At 35.8% G+C, this 18,556-nt stretch overlaps 2 protein-coding genes across 2 annotated transcripts in view; one reads left to right on the top strand and one right to left on the bottom strand.

Moving 5' to 3' along the window:
* The window catches only part of LOC148301059 (free fatty acid receptor 4-like), a 28,390-nt gene extending 25,455 nt beyond the window's left edge, over window positions 1-2,935 (top strand). The window contains exon 3 of the mRNA XM_088273873.1: window positions 832-2,935. Coding sequence (XP_088129999.1) covers window positions 832-1,755 — 924 coding nt within the window. The 3' untranslated portion in view covers window positions 1,756-2,935. The remainder of the gene's footprint in view (window positions 1-831) is intronic.
* Window positions 2,681-17,564, bottom strand: LOC148301060 (protein TANC2-like). Its single transcript, XM_088273872.1, has 15 exons — window positions 17,549-17,564; window positions 16,947-17,322; window positions 16,015-16,175; window positions 14,490-14,630; window positions 13,578-13,780; window positions 12,840-12,996; window positions 11,989-12,099; window positions 10,611-10,951; window positions 8,407-9,862; window positions 7,907-8,121; window positions 6,725-7,013; window positions 5,662-5,930; window positions 4,571-4,650; window positions 3,870-4,095; window positions 2,681-3,478 (listed from the first exon to the last, which is right to left on the bottom strand). Exons 1-15 carry the CDS (start codon window positions 17,562-17,564, stop codon window positions 3,197-3,199), a joined length of 4,323 nt encoding a protein of 1,440 aa, XP_088129998.1. The 3' UTR covers window positions 2,681-3,196.
* Window positions 17,565-18,556: the final 992 nt, after the last annotated feature.

Consider the following 18,556-nt stretch of genomic DNA (forward strand, 5'->3'; position numbering starts at 1 on the left):
CCTTTTGAGTTAGCGATTTCGGTCTGACTGCGTCGCTAGTATATCAGGATTTGTGGAAAATACGATTTGCGGATACCTTGAGAAAGTTAGACTGGCCTATTCGGCTACCATCTGTGACTATAACTGTAAAATCTAATCAAATCAAATCAAATTGCATGCGTCAATAAAACGCGTAATCAGTTATCAGTTCTCGGTATGCCCAACGCCGGATTTAGTGCTTGCTCACTTATTAAAAAGGGACGAGAATGTTCCTATAAGTTTATAAATTGATAGTCTTATTTGAGAACTAATTATCTGAGCATAATGGTTCTCAAGAAAAAAGTGTTTGAAATAAAAATATGACAATTTCTACTCATCCCGTAAATGTCACAACTCATTGAATTTAACAAGTAGATATTTTATGTGTGTAGCGCTATCTATTGAAAAAAATATTTAACAATTTATAAAACATAATATCGTTGCTATTAGCCAATAGATGGCATTAGCATTTTATTGCCAAATTCCATTATATAATGTGATAAATCATTTTTATAAGTATGACTTATAAAAACAGTATTACTTCAAAAACACTTATTTAATCTATTTTGTATTTTAAAAGCATTGATAACTTCGTGGTATGGTAATAAAACACTCCTTATTATACATTGTTTACTTTGTGTAATACCACTTTTATAAACACTTATTTGTGACTTCTGGTTTCGGAAAATTATTACAAATTTACATTTGTATAAAAACAAAATTTTTGAATGAGAGAAAGACGACAAAATTATTTACTTTTACTTTCAATTGTCTCCCATGTGTATCATTATTAATATGATTTTTTTCTTTCAGTTTGTCTGCGGTTCCGTTTTACTATGGACACTGACTGGAATAAGTGTCGATCGCGTCCTATGTCTCACGGTGTCTTCATTTTCCTCTGGACTTACTAGATGCACAGTCATCATATCAAGTATCTTAACTTGGTTCTTCGCCCTCATCCTCCATGTTCCTGTCGCCATATTCTTCAGGGAACAAGTCATTCAACAAAACTCAACAACGATGTCAAGAAGTTTGCCTCAAACTGTTACTACGGATGTTACAATATGTACGCTCGTATTCCCTCCTGCATCGATCAACTACGCCTTGATATTCACAATTCCTACTATAGTTGTCAGTTGCCTTATACCGATAGCGATACTTATAGTAAACTATCGGAGAATTTTTACTAAACTTGAAGAAATTCAAAGGAGGCTTGAAGAAAAAGCCGGTTGCACGGATTTATCTGGAAGCCGATTAAGGCAAAGTGTTCAAAGTTTAGCTAATAACCTTTTGCCCGGTTTATTATCTCAACGATCAGTTTCTGAGGTGCACAGACCACCTTTGATGAGACTGGCTTCAAGCGGAGGTGTTCAAAGACTTACGAAGCACAGAAAAGCAATCAAGCTGTTGTATTTGAATGTTTTGGCTGTGTTGCTCATGTGGCTGCCAATGCCTATAGTGATGGTGCTCATTTATGTGGACGGGCACAGGTGGGATGAAAACTTTTTCCTCAGCGTTACTGATTTCATAACTTGCGTTAGTTTGACTTTGTTAAATACTGTCGTCAATCCGATACTGTACGGTTTTTTAACGGAAAACTTTAAGAAGAATTTCCCAATTTCGGATTGGTTGGAGAAAAAAATCTGGCATAGAGTCACTGTGGAAATAGACAATCAAAATGCCAACAGCAGTGCCAAAAGTGTATCACGGACTCCTCAACTTACACCCCAACTGTGAACTATTGATTGTTTGTTATACTGTACATATTTTATATTGTTTCTTTTAGTATCCATATTGTTTCAAAACTTTGTTATATGACTACTTAGCATAATTTGTATTTCAGATAGATGTCTCTCCTAATTTTTTTTATGTGTCCGTGATTTTAACTACTTTGTCCTTTCAAAACTTGCCCAGCTTTGGTCTACCGCACTTCCAATTAGGGAGTGAGAAATTTTAATATTGTTGGCTTGTTAGTTTATCTACCTGATTTTGTATTTTTATTATCACTTTGTTTGTGTATATATATGTGTTTAATAAGTGTTATGGTGCATTTATTTGTGATTTAAGACTGTAATATTTATTTAAGATTATCCTGGACTTGTACCTGAAAGGCAGGATTGATCACTTTGCCTTTGTGTAAATAACAATCAAGATAACACTGCATAAATATGATGCAGTGTCTATGCACTTTTGAGTGCGGATAAGAGTTAGAAGAAGATATTCATAATTTGGTACTGCTTCGGAAAGGGTACACCGAAAATTTAGACCGTAACAGAAATATTTTTAATACATTTTTTATTTTCAATAAATAAATTAGTTGGGAATTGAGTGAATTCAGTAAAATATATACATTTAATGGTAATTTTCTGTTATTTTTTTTCGAGATAGAAAAAAGTGTTAATTTCGATTGCTGATATAAAAACAAAACATAAAACAAAATCTCTTTTATGGCAAGGTAGGTAACTTATTGACAATACATATACGTTGATATTGCTTCAATACTTGATTATTTTATTACTAGGCTGTGATTTGTATTTAATGAATTTGTATTTATACTTTTATATACATCAATGATATCTGTAAAATATTGTATTATCAATTTAGAAAAAATATGTCAGATTAATAATGGGGATCATCAATATTTCAATTAAAAATACTTTTTTTTCCATGTTTGGAATATATTTATTTTCAGTAAAAAAATCATTCACAAAACCCACATTTATTTATTATGCACAATGATAAAAACATGCCAAAATATAGGCTAGTCATTAGAGTTCACATAGCTAAAATTTATAAATGTTATTATTAATTTTGATTAAAATATTATATTGATTGTATCAACATTATTTTCAGTCTTTATATATTTTATGTATTTGTTTTGTAAACATTTTTCGAATAAATAAATAATCTTATAAAAGCTTTTTTCACATCAACCCACATCAAGACATAAACATTATTTTAGCCACCTACGTTTAAAGGACTAAGTCACTAAACATTTGCGAGCCTTTGAATATTACAAATGATTAATAAAGAATATTTTATATGATAATTTACATTAACACAATGCAAAGCACTGTGGCTAGGATTGACAATACTTAAATAATAATAAATAGAATTTAGCAGATAATATACAGGATTTAACCTATTTTCAAAGGCTTGCTTATATAATTGAAGGTTTTTAAGGCAAGTTAAGGCTTAAAGTATCATAAAGGTGTCTATTCCTTGTTGATTCGTTCTTATTGGTAATTTTATTGAGAATCTCTTGCTGTAATGCCGTCAATACTTTCTTAACGTTAGCATTATTCTGGGGGGTTAAAAGAAGAGCTTTTCTGACATCCAAAAGGCTTTCGTTAGCTTTGTCGAGGGCCAAATACGCTTTAGACCGGGCGTAGTAGCATTCGTATGAATCCTGGCGGAGTGAAATGGCCTGAGCAGCCAAATCCACAGATTCCACAAATTCCTGCAAAGAGAAAGAAAATAAATACATCAATCATTTATATTTTTCAATATTTATGAAGCAGTTTGTTTCGCAGTTACTCACATAATAATTAAGTTTAAAGAGACTTTATCCTTTATCATATTTTAATTATATTGTTGACAGTTTTTGAAGACATCACCTTCATCCTCAAGGCTAATTTAGACTTAAAAAATGAGACTGTGAAAGTGATATTAAAAAAAGATAAAGAAGGACTTCTCCTTCGAGAAGGAGAATATGTACGAGTCCCTCAAGTTACAGAATATATAAATATATACGTATTTCGGAATTTTGTGCCTTGCAAATGCCTTGTGAAATACGTGAGTATGAAGTTAGTGGGAAGTATTATAATAAATACTTGATATTAATTTCATACTTTAAGTTTCCTTTTGCATCTTGACTGATTGAGCAAGAAATTTGTCTTGAGTTGTGTGAAAGTACAGATGTGTTCCGGGGACAGCACAGTTCCCGTTGCAATCGGGTCATTTATGATGTGGTTGATCTTCTTCAGGGCATATTGGTAGCGAGTCGAGGCGTCTGCCAGGCGGCCCTTTCTATAAAGCACATTTCCATCTTCCAGTAGCTTATTGAGTAGTATCAAACTGAAAAAAAAGGATTGAATCGTATTACTTTTTTAAGTTTAAAGAAAAAAAAACTTTAATTTTGCTAGTAAGATGTGTTTCAAATAATAAGCTATCTACATTACTATGTTTTTCAAATGTAATAAAAGAGTGTTTGATGGCTATGCGACACTAATGGATTTGAGCCAGATGTGTCAGATGCAACAAATTTGACTGGGCAATCTGATGCCATACCCAAAGGAAACCTAACCTTTAACCCTTATTATTATTTTGTGAAGAATAAAGAACGAACCATATAATTTCACAGTAGCCCTTGAGGTAGTATTTTAGGAAAAAGGCGCTACATAAATTATTTAATATTATTATTTCTCTTACTATTATTATTTGAGTTTCCAATGTATTCAACTCGTGACATGAATTGTAAAATCATTAATTTGTCTACAAATGGCCTCTACAAATTGTATTTAAAGTAGACGAAAAAGTTAAAATAGCTTACAGCATTTCTGGTTTTCCCGCCGCGCTTGCCCATGTAGTAGGGCCCAATTTAGCACCTCTTTTCAGGAAACAATGGACCACCTGAAAAAGATAATAATAAAGTCAATTGTCAATAAGTGAAACTCATTAACTGCCGAAAGCCAGATCTCGTACAAGTGCAGAATTTTGCGTATTTAGCGTTAGACCGGAGCGCTGCACATGGTCAGGATAACATTTTGTGGTAGATCAGGGGCTCTACTATATGTGTGATTATATTTGCTATGTTTTATGCATGGTTTAAAACATATTGTTTGCGGGAAAAGCTTTAAAGCATCTTTTACATACTGCTGGTAGAGAGCGGGATTTGCTTGTAAGCGTTCTATTTGCTTACTTTTGGTAGAGCGTGATAGACATGAAAAAATAATGTAGAGATCAGAGTTGGGTTTGCGGCTACTTATGATAAGGTTACTTGTGATTAGTATCTATCCTAATTAGTATACTAATAAGGGTCGAGTTTGATGAAAACACCTCCTGACAATGTGTTAATGAGAGGCAATATATGTGAATGTTAACACTATCATATTTCCTTATGGTTCCAAATTTTTACAATATAATTTAGGTAGAAAGTGGTTCATTCTTATATCTACTATTCGAACTTAGTCATAATATTTTCAAATTTCGGTATCTATAATTATTTCCACAAATGTAATATTTTTTGTGGTATTAACATTAATATAATTTTATTAAAATTAAACACTTTAATATACCACATTAATGAGTTTTATTTATATTTACGACTAGTTTCGAAAACGACAGATGTTTTCATCTTCTGGTACAAATTAAGTCGTAAATATAAATAAAACTCATTAAAGTGGTATATTCAAGTGTTTAATTTTAATAAAATAATCATGTCATTCCACAAAGTTAATGCCGAATCAATAAATAATATAACATTAACATCATTCAACACACTTCGGACTGATGTTTTTTTCACCTGCGGACCGCTGGCGACGGGATTTAATAATTAAACACATATAGTTTAGACCTTGACAAAGAGATTGGTACATAATACTCATATAAAAACAATATTTGAATAAAATCGCAGACATTTACCTGAATGTTCTTATGTTCTATAGCCATGTCAAGGGGCCTCTTTCCTTCAAGATCCACCCACTCAATCTTGGCTCCTTTCTCCAGAAGAGTCTCTACGATGTTGGGATGTCCCCCGCAGGCCAAGCAGAGAGGAGTCCTGCCCACTGAATCGGCCAGGGAGATGGAAGCTCCCCTCTCTAGCAGGGAGACTACGCATCCTAATCTTCCACGCAGGCATGCCCACCCAATTGCTGACACTCCATTAGAATCGGTGGCATTTACTTCGGCACCTATTGCAACAAAAATCATGGTTCAATTACTGAAATGGTAATAAAGAATTCAATACCACTTATAAACAGACAATTCAACCTCCGCCAAACCTACTTTTGTACCCAGGTATAACTCCTGATGGAGTCAATCAGTCAATCAGTCAATATCTTGTCTAACTCAAAAGTGGCGAATTCACAAATCTGGGTTTTCTCCACTTCTGAGTTATTTTTACATTTTAACATCTCAACATATTCATGTTCATCTGAAGAAGAGTACAGTGGAACCTCTCATAATAAGTAATTCGCATAACAAGCAAAAAAAAGTGAAAATGTTCCTTAACGAGCAACATTTCACGTAACAAGTTACAGAGAAATGGCAAGTCCCTTTTTCACAACATTCACTTGTGAACCGGGAGCCAGAGAGTGTTGTCTAATGTAATTTTGAAACAGTACCTGAAGAGTCTACAGTCAACGAGATTGTGTCATTGGCCAATATCATGTGACACAAAGTGGATAACGACGATATTGAAGAGCTTATGAAAGAGCACAGCCAAGAGCTGACCAATTATTATTACACCATGATTATTGTATAAAAACATATCCATAGACACACACTGTTTACCATTTTAGAGGTTGGAAAGTTTGCATTTAAATTCAGAGAATTTAAATTCACAGGTTCCTATGTTACAATTCTGAGACACGATGGCAGCTGGTCACAAAGCAAGCCACAACAGTGACCAAAAATCTAAGTAGGATCCTTCCCGTTACACTGGGTTAACAATTTAGAATTAGAAAGTTGTCAGAGTGTAACTCACCATGCTCAAGGAGAATTTCAACCACATTAGGGTGGCCCTCGGCTGAGGCGATGATCAGAGGGTTTTTGTTGAGATTTGTGAATGTGGCTCCCGCTTGTAACAGCCTTTCCACTATGATGTTGTGTCCCCCTCTAGCAGCCAAGCATAGAGGATCCATTCCACGCTGGTTGGACTTGTGCAGATCTGCTTCTCGTTGTATGAGGGCATCCACGACAGCTAGACAGAAGCTGCCAGAGCCGCACGCGGCGGTCAAGGCGGTCTCCCCGGTGATACTGCATATTGAATCCACCTGGAAATCAACAATTAATATGAAATCTTGGATATCACAACCAATTTGACTTGTCGGGGAGATAGGTTTTGTGGACAAAACTGTATCTGGGGAGTGAGTTTTTATAACTCTCCGTATCATTCATCGTTCATTTTGTGAAATACCACTATAAAAAACACTACTTCGTGACTACCGGTATCGAAATAATCATTTATCAGGTCAAATGAGGACTAAAATGAAATTAATAAGGTCTGACATTTATACAAAATTTAAATATGAGAATGAGAAAGAAGATAAGTTAGTATTCTTTCTATTATTAAATTTTTTTAAATTATTTTATATCATAGTAATATAAAATCTATAAGCAACATATTTTCTTTAGTAAAAAAAAAAAAAATTACATTATAAAACGAGATTTATAAAAAAATTTATCTATATTTTATTTCATGGCCTTTCTTTGACAGCGTCAATACAATGATGTCCAACAAACTATGTTTTGAGTAAAATGTAATGGGTAAACAGAAAAACAATCTGATGTGAAGTTTAAGTGTTTTACCACAGTTGACAGTACAAGTGTTGTTGTAGAAATAAATGTCACTGGGCTTTAGTTACAAGCGCAGCCGTACTTGACGTACGGGAAAATTTTTGTCTGGACGACATACTCGGGAAGGTTAATCTGCTGAAATGAAAATAAATATGGAAGAGTCATAGTAAAAAATGATCATGATGCTTGGTCATGTATTAAGGAAAATTTAAAGCTTTCTCACTGCTGTATTTAGATAACAATAGAATTCTTTGCCATATGTTGTCAAGATGTAAAAACCACATCATATAATAAGCTGGAATAAAGCTTTCTTTAAATATCAATAATAAACTCAAATTATGTATATATTCAAAAGAGTTGTATTACAAACCTCTAATTCTGCAATATCCAGTAGGTACTCCACGATATTGAGATGCCCAGCTTGTGCCGCACCCACGAGAGCATGTTGGGCTCCAAGGTTTTCTTCAGCTTCCTTTTTCTGCTCATTACAGCCCAACAAGTATGCTACTGTTGTGCCAAAACCATTCCGGGCAGCGTGAACTAAAGCTGTTTGACCAGTCTGATCAATATCACCGAGACTTGCGCCTAAAACAAAAAAAAATGACTATTTTAAATAGTGCTTTGGTAGTGGTGTATCACATGATTGATTACATGTAAGTGTAGTGATTGTTCTGTAGAAGAGATGGATACATATCAAAATGGATGGGTTAAAATCTCAGTGAGTGGCTATGTACTATCAAAAATAATACTTTGTTAAAACAATATGGAGGATGGTTACAAACAAAAATTATTAACTGTTTATATTATTTACATCATTTATGATATTTAAAAATATATGGTGGAATTACAGTATATTTTTTAAATAATCACCTGCAGCAACGAGCGTTCTGGCGACATCAGTATAACCCTTCTGGCATGCCATGATGAGGGCTGTGCAACCTTGCGAGTTAGTGAGAGATACATTAGCTCCAAACTCTAATAACATTCCAACCATTGACAATATCCCTTGATAAGCATAAATGCAAAGCAAAGGCGAATTGCCCATGTATTCAGTTATGTAGTCCGGTGATCCGCCAGCTAGCAGCATCAATCTCGACACCTTGACATTTGGATTGTAGATATTCCTCAAAGTCGAAATGGCCTGGCTCACATTGGAAGAACTTTCCGAGACCCATTCGGCTTGTAAATCTCTAGAGCAAGTTCCTGGTGATGCGGCACCCATATTTCTATATAGATGAGCTTTCAGTATGTGATGTCCTAGCTCCATAGTTTTTTCAGCATCTAGGGGCGATTGGACTCTCGATAGTCTAAATGCTATCGCAGAGTGACCTGATCTCAGATCACACAAAAACTTGTTACTCTCCCCGTCATCTCTTCTTATTAACCACTCTCTGAACGAAGGGTGGAAGAACATGTAGGTGCTGTCTATCCGTTTTACGAGAAATCCCGATAGTGTTGAAAACCTTTGCAAGAATTCTTCCCATGGTAAAAAGTTATTTACCAATAACGAATTTACCGAGTAATAAATTTCTCCTAATGTCAAAGGATATAAAGCTGATAAGCATACGCTCAATATGTGTGTTACCTTATCAAATGATTGCACCGTGGGAAATTTAAGATTAAATTGAAGTAAAAATATTTGCGCCAATGATACTGGAAGGACCTTGTAGTTTGAGGATTTGACGACCAAATTGCCTTTTTCTATCAAGTCAAGAATCAGCTTGACAAATAAAAATGATCCTTGCGCTAATTGTAGGACATAGTGCGAAAATTTATACAGTGAGCTAGTGATTCCATCTTGTTTTCCCAGAACAGATCTTACATTGCTTTGAATAGAGGTATTGGATTGTAATCTTAAATTAATATATTCCAGCATATCTTTTTGGACGAAATCGTTTCCCTGGAACTCATCGAGGCTTAAGCGGGTGTAAGGCAGCTGTTTCGTCAATTCTATGAAAGGCGATCGTATGGTCGCAACGATTTTAAGCCACGGGGGCATATCAGGAGTATGCTTTGTAAGGAAAGACGAAATTGTATCTCCATGATCGGGCCTGTGGTATTCTGCCTCGCAGAGTCCATCTATTAAAATAATACTGTTCATTTCATCGATATTGGTATTTCTTCTCAAGGTTATGAGTGGCTCGATAATTCCACGACGGAAGGCCAAGTCGGGATCGGCTATACATTCTTTGATGGACAGGCATCCGAGCAAGTGCGGTTCCCCGAGGAGGTAATCTTTGTAAGCTTGGAGACGTGGAGCTTGGCACAGTTGAGCAGCCAGGGAGTGGACAAATTCTCCGACCAGACATGTGCAATTATTGTCAGCCTGAAAGAAAAAACAGTTTATTAATGATATACAGAAATATTTTGGTCAGAGGCAGCCAGTGACTGAAATTGTCCAGCATTTCACTTTTTTTTTCTTGTAACAAACATATAGATTGTTTTGGAAACTTCTTTAAAAACGGTTGCTTTCTTAAGATGTTTCTTGATAGATGAATCAATTACAGGAAAAAATACCTATAAAACATACTTAGTTTTCTGCTTCATTATGTTCTGTTTTAGCTAAATTGACATTTATTGCAATATTTTCAGGTCTATTAATTTTTAAATAACCTTTTTTAGATAGTTCAAGGTAGCAATAACGTTGTACATTACTTATATTAATGCATTGTTTGTGCATCACAGATTATGTTTTGCATATCTCCTGGCAGTGTGCTGGCAATGCACGAAGATGTATTGTCTTCACTGTTCTAATGCATGATTTGCCCCCACGAGCCTAGTTTGTCTCACTCATGTCACTGTCCCAAAGAATGGAAAGATTCTCATATCATAATGGTATAGACTTATGTGCAAACTAAAATATGTACAGTAACCATTTACGCTTGCACGGGAGTACAGGAGATAGTTTGATAATAATTCTAAACCTTTCCCTTTACAAAAAATATTGGATGTTAAAACTGAAATATAATGTTGGTAAATTTAATTCTCTGAGTACAAGTCATCGCACAAATGCACTTACTAAGAAACAGTTTTGGTATGTTTAGTGTGATAGTAGTTTATAGTTTTATATTTACCTGACAAAAATGATAAGCAACAACTTGCGAAGCCAAATCCATAATATTTCTCGTTTCACAGTCCGGTGTTATGTCACTAGTAATGTCTGACAGATCTCTGACTTGCTCGTATATTGAATCTTTCTTTCTTCCAAAGCAAGAGTATTCAACCAGCTGAAGGATGATCGCTGTCTTGCCAGTACCTGGCTCACCAGATATAATAATACCAGGAGATGATGAGTTGATGATATCTTGCATATCATTTATAAGCCATTGCCTACCGACAAACAAGGGATCCCGTTCGGGGAGTGGAACTTCAAAGAAAAGTGGCCTTAATGTTAGATGCGGAGTCGGCGGGTAAACTGTAAACAGAAAAATATTATTTTAACCTGTCCATGCACCCCAACTGTGGGGCCATAAAATACCAGGTAGATAGCGTGTGGCCCCACATTTGGGGCAAAGTGATTATTTAACAAATAATTCCAAATTATGTCGGATTTGGACTACCAATACCATCTATTGATCATACAACACAATCAAATAATTTTTTGGCTAATTACATGTTTTATCCACTATGCAAATTATGTTTTAAATCGTCATTAGTACGTTGCTTGCGAGAAACGCTTAAAAGCATATTTTACATACTGTTTGTTGATTGAGAGCATGAGATGTTTGTACTCGTAAGCGTTCGATTTGCTCACTTTTGGTAGAGCGAGAGACGCCAAAAATATTGTATGGATCGAAATTTAGTTTGCGGATACTTGTGATTAGGTTACATGTTATATGTACACAATCCTAATTAGTATATTAATTAGGGTCAGGGTAGATGGAAAAAATCGCGAAACTACTCAAGATGTTAATCTGAGATACAAATTGACTCTATGAATGTAAGTTCTAGTGTTCGTGAGGACAATTTCTCTTCTAAACCATATCTGCTCCTTATGTGGACCATAAAGATTTCGCAAACTATCTCCAGACCCTTATGTCAGCTGCCAGCTCCCATGCATCCTCCCAAGTCAGTTCCGTGTCCCAAAGTTCAGACGAGAACTGCCGACGGATTGTCAGCAGTGGACGTCTCAGACGTTGGGAACCTGATGTAAAAGAAGCAAGCTTGATAGCGGCTCTCGGGAGGCATGCAAAGTACATGGCCTAGCCAACTGAATTGCGTTTTCTTGGCGACAGTTGTGGTTATGGGTTGCTGAGTTGTACGGAGTATTTCCTTGCTTTAAACAAAGCCAAACCACCGTACACCTAAAATTCTTCGCAGGCATCTATTCTCGAAGCTGAGTATAGAGCTGCTCTGGGCCCTTGTAAGGTATCAAAAGTACATTGTAAGGAGTACAGTTACTTTACTTAAACATATAAGTTAAATATAATATTTAAATGTGCATTAATTTACATTTTTTTGCATCAACAGTCGGAGTTAATCTTGTTCCCGTCCTTGCAGATCTTCTAGCGGAAGTTCGCCTGTTTTTAAAGAATCCTATGTCGTCCACTTTATTTTGGGTAGCTGAAATAGCACAAAAAGAACATTAGACTATAACATCAAAATCCACAACACCCATCTCTGTTGATGCCATTTATAGTAAATCAAAACCATTGAGAATTGGTAAAATTATAGATGCGAATGAAATATAAGTAAAATGTTTCAATTAACATATTCAAGAGATTTAAAAAAATATTTTAGGTGTTAAAGTAATCTATATATAATTACTTATAATAAATGCAAATTGACATCTCAACATGGATGATGAAACAAATGAGATTCTGGGTATTTACATGGATTACGACCTGTCATGGACTGAACAGGTCGTATACCCTGTAAATACCCAAACTTCTATGTTCTTCCTGGTATATATTTGGATGTCAATACAAATAACTCTCAAGTGAACAAACCCAGATTTGTCAACAATTTTTTGATTTGTTTATGCAAAATCTTAAATTCACCGTTTTGTTTGAAATTTCTACACAACGTTGCACTCGAATATGCGCGTTTTTATATGGTTGCGTCAGGTGATTTACCTATAACAGATTTTTAAATGGCAGCGCCATCTGTTGAACGTAAGTAGTGCCTAAACAATGCTCATGGCAGACAGCGTGTTTCTTGACAGCTGCTAATTGCGAAATTGATAATTTTATTATGAGAAATGTGTGCCATATGTTCTTTCTTTTCCATTTAACCAGACTGAGCGACAGCAACGCGTGGTCGGGTACAGCTAGCAACAACTAACAATGGTATATGGCACTTACCTGTGACAGAATGTCTTCGACTTATTGGACTAGATGAACAGTTGCTGTTGCCTGATAAAGACATCGACATGAGAGATCCTATTGAATCCGATGTTGGCTCCTTGCTGTGCGTCATAACGCTCACATCGGCCTCTGAAGATCCAGTAAGAGTGGAAACCTGCGAACATCCAGTTTCTCTTATAGACTTTAACTTATTTATTTATTTAAACTTCATGTACAGAAAAGAAATAAGTATATTGGCGGTCTTATTGCCAAAAAGCAATACTGTATCTTCCCACCAACAATATCATATCATTGCAACTCTTATTAAGGCCCAGTATTCGTCAAGTAGTAGCTTAATTTTTTTTAAGCCCTGGTAACATTGACGTATTTGAAGTTTTTGCTTAAAATACCGTTTATGTATTAAAAAAAAACAGTTTTTCTTAAAAATAAATATGCTGTTTTGAAAAGGAAAGAGTTATTGAGAACACGGTTTGAAATTAAAAATTATAAAAACAAATTGAAAAATTAATTTTTATCATTTTCAAAATCATTAAAAAATATCATTATAAATTATTCTAAAAAAAGGTCAAATTTCAGTGTATGATATTTTCTAAACAAAAATTGCGCTCGGAAACATGTCCGATCACTAGCCTGGTCGTTTGCGTTCTGATTTTGAACGCTCAAGATCTCAGCCTCAAGAGCCATGAAATAGTTATTGTCAATTTTGAGAACAATCAACATGAGAACAAAACTTACCGGACTAGTGTTGTTTGAAGCCAAGGTATGGGCATCCAGACTAGCCAGCGAGGTACAGCTATCTCGAGCAGAGGATTTGTGTTTCTGCTTTTTGTTCCTATTTCCATCGCCCAAAAGGAGTCCCAGCCGCATGTAAATATCGTTTTGGTTCCCCTTTCTGTTTTCGCTCAACCCCAAAGGCTTTATATTACCACCCTCGTCATCTGAAAGATCAAAGTAAAAACGTCAAAGCATACAATTATGTAATACGACATTAAACTGCATCACCTGATCAGCATTTAGGTCATTGGTTGTAATTAAAACCATTATTCATGGTAAAGATGTATTGGTATTGTCTTATGACCTCATGGTTTTCTAGTACCACTAGGAATGTGACCTATCTACTCGACGAATAATCATCTCAAATTACATTGCACAGTCTAAGAGTAACTTATGTAACATCCAATGCGGTCGAAGTGTAAAATAACTACTAAAAAAATGCAAAAATAACGCTAACACAAACTCTCACAGTTAACCAAGAAGCACGAACGTGATTATTGAAAAAAATGTTATAATAATAGTAGAAGGCGATCAGGATAATAAAAATAAGTGCTCCTACATCAAAATATTATGCGCAGGTGTGCAGAAAATCCTTCTAGTCTCAAAGCGAGTAAACAAAACGATCTATCATACAACAAACATTCGACAAGACAAGCAATCTATTACAACAGCAACAAAAAAACATTAATATTTAATATCTAAAACAAACAAAAATCATCATGTGAAGAGTAAAGTAGTAAATAAAGAAAACAATGCGGGTGAGTAGAAAAAAAGTTGGGTGTGAGGTTCATTTCATAAATGGTAGGTGGACATTTCAAAAGTGGTTAAAATAAACAAAGGGTAAAACAATGCATGTAATGAAGATTCTCCTGCCTGTAGCCAACTGGTTGAGGCCTTGGGATACTGAAGTGTTGGCTGACCAGAGGGATCTGATCTTGTTGAAGACCAACGATGGCCAAGTACCGGAGTTGCGTTGGTTCTCCACCTGTTGAGCTGCTTGCCCTGTATCGTGGCCTTCGACCAAATTTTAAAATACTCACACATTAATATTTAACACTCAGTTTACGGAATCGCAAAGGTAGCTGATAATGAATTGAATCAATTTATAAAGGCCTATTTTTTGCGAAATGAGATCACGTCTTTTTAACACCTTGATACATATAAAAGTAGCAACCGAGAGATACGTGCATTATTAATACGATACATTTCATTAACGCACAGTGTAAGATTAAATTATTATGTACACATCGTCGCTTGTATGCACTTCAAGTGCGAATTAATTATTATAATAATCTCGTAATAAGTAGTGGATTCCAGAAGTTAAACGCAATTTAAATGCGTTAAAATTAAAGTGCCACTAAAGCCAGTTGATCGTAATTATTCAAACTTTCAAGTACGTCCAGTTAAACGACTAAAGGCGTATTCTTGTCTCTAGGTATTTACAGTGATTAAAAATGATCATTGCAATCTGAGCGAGTATCAAAAGTGTTGGAGCAAATTATAATTATCAACACTTGATCATTTGACAAGATAAAACATTGACTTCCGAGATAATCAATCGCAGATTTATACAATCGGTTATGTATAAGAAGGATTCGTTCAATAATTCCATCTTTTTATATTATTCGAAATGGAAAAAGGCAATTGATTCCGCAGAATGCAGACGCATCTTGATCGTACACTGGTAGAGCTATCCTCGGAGTCCTTCGAGATGAGGTCGGATAAGAAGTGGGTTTGTCGCAGGTGATAGAGCGAGAATGGCGTGTGGGAGTAACATTCGCGAGTGTGGGCTGGCTATAATGGCGCGCAATCCACTCGGTGCGTAAGGAGAATGCACGATCGAGGCAGAGTAGGCAGATAGCGTTTACGCAATTTCCATGCAAATTTGCCTCGTCTCGGCGGGAGACTCGTTCATTAATGGATGCGAAATTGAAAAACTGGCCCGGTTTGAATTAATGCATTCAAATGATCGGCGCATATATTACGGTACCCAAACTAAGCGCCCGTGCCATTAAATTTGGTTTATTATGACCCGCAAACACCGGTAGATATAGGCCTCCGCTGAATTATGCACTCACGGCAAAAAGAAGAGCCCAGATACGATAAAAACAATCCGAGTTCGGAATAACTACAGAGGCAGGTTTTGGATCGTAAATCAAAAAAAGTGAAAGGTGTAATCAAAAATAATTCGGAGGTACGTATGATGAGTCATAAAGTATACAGTACTCGTTTTGGAGAATTTTGGACATTGGCAAAAGCCAGATGATGTATCACATACTCGTTTACACGTAAGTATACTGGAAATAGTCGTAAATTGACAAGCGTGGGTTATGCCAAAACGGGGTCGGTTTGAATTCAGGTTTGAATATTGCGGAAATCTATGCAACAACTGGCCTACCTGATAAAGGAGGGTGGTTCTCGTTGTGACCATTGCGGGAGGCGCGGTATCCAAAGGAGCTTCTTAGGGCTTTCGGGCTGAGGAAGAACCTTCTTCTGGTGTGTGGCGGGGTGGGGCAGCTCTGAACCATCGGGGCCGGTTGTTTCGGAGGCTTCGGTAACCTTTGAAAAAAAATAGGTGCGCGATTGTTAATCATTACTTAATAGTTCAATATAACTGTAAGGACTTGACATTTAAGCTAATTTGAATAAAAATCTGTTCACTTTAACTAAGACAAGGTGAGAATCATGTGCTAAATATTTTGTTACTATTTATCAGACACTGGATTATTTATCCAACGGATGACATTTAACTATTAAAGGTGTCTCATCTTGAAATGAAACATCTTTCGTTTATACGAAAGAAGATGGAAGTCTGAGTATCTGAGAATATATTTTATAATATGTGAACAAATTCGTAAAATTAATCTCGCCTGTGTTCGATTGGAATAACGCCATATATATTTTTCAAATTTCTCAAGTGATGAGCTATACTTCCAAATCTATGAACTAACAGCATTTAAAAGGAATCCACCAGGATCGCGCCTTTACAAGTTTTGAAAATTGATGCAATATGGATGTTCATAATAGGCATAATAGTCAACGTTATACAAGTGTATAAAGTGATTACTCATTACTCAAATTACTCGCTCGTACTAACACTGTATTTGCTGTAGGACGTTATAGAACTACATAGAACTAGAAGTTTCAAAAGACAGCTTGGTAGATATGTTTCTACAGAAAAGACAGCTGTACATAAAACACACTATCCTCTCACTCCTCGACAGACGTAATTAATTTGCTGGCAATGCCTTGCCTCTCTGGACCATGTTTTATGTATATCATCTAAATACCTTTCTTTATTATAAGATTTGATTTCTTTTAATAAAATACCTGCTGGGAGAATGGGATCCCCTGAGCGACTGCACGAAGACTTCTCCTCTTCTATACCCCTTGGATGGTTCGTGTATTTCCACTTGAGTCAGAGATCTACTGTCTGGTGTTCCGTACGATCTGCTGTCTGGGGTCTGGAGTCCGCTGTCGATGGATCTGTTTTCTGGTAACTGGTAGCCGCGAGGGGGGTTGATGTTGGTCTGACCAGTTCCGCACAGTGGACACGCTTCGTTCCTGAACATGCAGGTGAAGCAACGCTCGTGGCCGCAAGTGTCGATCAATTTCCTCTTTTTACCCTTGTCGAACGGCATACTGCAGCTCGGGCAGCTTACTCCCCCAGTCTCGTTTTCCAGAAGCTGTCTAATGGCTGCCAGGTCTGAAAAGAAAAGAAAATATTTATTATTATTTATTAAATCACTAGATTATTCAATTGTAGTCATACTTAACAAAATTCTCTACTGAGAGACCACTATTAGCCAAAATTCCGAATCTATCAAAATTACATACATACGAAAGAAATCCAACAGCAGTGCATATATATGTACATCTTTCAAAAATTAATACTATATGGATGTTGTCCGCCTCTAAATTGAAGTGGTTACCATGTTTGGCTACCATCCTGGAGATCCCAGGTTCGATTCCCAGGGGGTGAAATAAACATGTGTTTTTTTCACTCTAATATTTACTTAGTACATATTACCCTGGACAGGTACCCTAGAAAAGTATAAGACTGATCACCATGCCTTTATATAATCAACGATCAAATTATCGCGTCAATTGAACGCAGTGCCCTATGCACCCCTGTGTGCGGATGAAGATAAGAAGATAAAAAAAAGAACGACATGCAATAGTGGTCAGAATGGAGGATATTACACAAGTGTATAATAAGCTCACCAAATGCCAGGTCGTAGGCCTTGGGATGTTCAGACTTCCATCTTCTTTCGTATAAAAACGATAGATAATTCATCTCAAGTTGAGAGATTAGATACTCATTCAAATCTCTCAACAGCTTCCACTGCAATTATTATTTATCTAGATATTATTCCGACTACCAACGGTCAAGTTATGTTTCCCATGAAACTATTATTCTATAAATACTTCGGTTTAATCGTCCTACCTAGAAGCAAGGACCATTAAAGTAATGTGTTTCAGATATTATATGTTTCATATTATTATACTGGAATTAAGGAAGGCGGCAAATGATTTAATTATGGCTATTTATTTCATATCTTGCGTTGATGAAGACTTTGCAGCGTAATTGGGGAAGTACGGAGGTGATAAACAGTTACTGGGTCTACCGTTATATATTACACACGTTCAATCATTCATAAAACTTTATATAATATGTGTCGCCTACTTTCAAAATCTGCCAGATCTTATTTTATAAGATTTTAAAATAAATACTCTATCGGATTGCCAATTGTGGGTTTTTTTGTTTAAAATATTTTATACTTTAAAAATCCTGATAACAAATATTTAAAAACAGCGTGAATTTCAAATTCCGCTATATATTATACATGAAACTTCTGACGCAAATCAGCCAATCAGAAAGCGGGGATAGGTCAAAAACTAAGATGACGTCATTCTTGCTTTGTGTCTCGTGTTTTTTT

The sequence above is a fragment of the Brachycentrus maculatus genome, unplaced genomic scaffold (genome assembly GCF_059751285.1).
Source record: "Brachycentrus maculatus isolate JH-2025_06_01 unplaced genomic scaffold, ASM5975128v1 h1tg000615l, whole genome shotgun sequence".
Lineage (NCBI taxonomy): Eukaryota > Metazoa > Arthropoda > Insecta > Trichoptera > Brachycentridae > Brachycentrus > Brachycentrus maculatus.

Excerpts from the sequence above, each read along its gene's own strand:
- LOC148301060 (XM_088273872.1), bottom strand. Across the intron at positions 16,176-16,946 it reads GGATCCCATTCTCCCAGCAG|GTTACCGAAGCCTCCGAAAC; the intron begins GTATTTTATTAA and ends TTTTTTTCAAAG. Across the intron at positions 5,931-6,724 it reads TGAAATTCTCCTTGAGCATG|GTGCCGAAGTAAATGCCACC; the intron begins GTGAGTTACACT and ends TTGTTGCAATAG.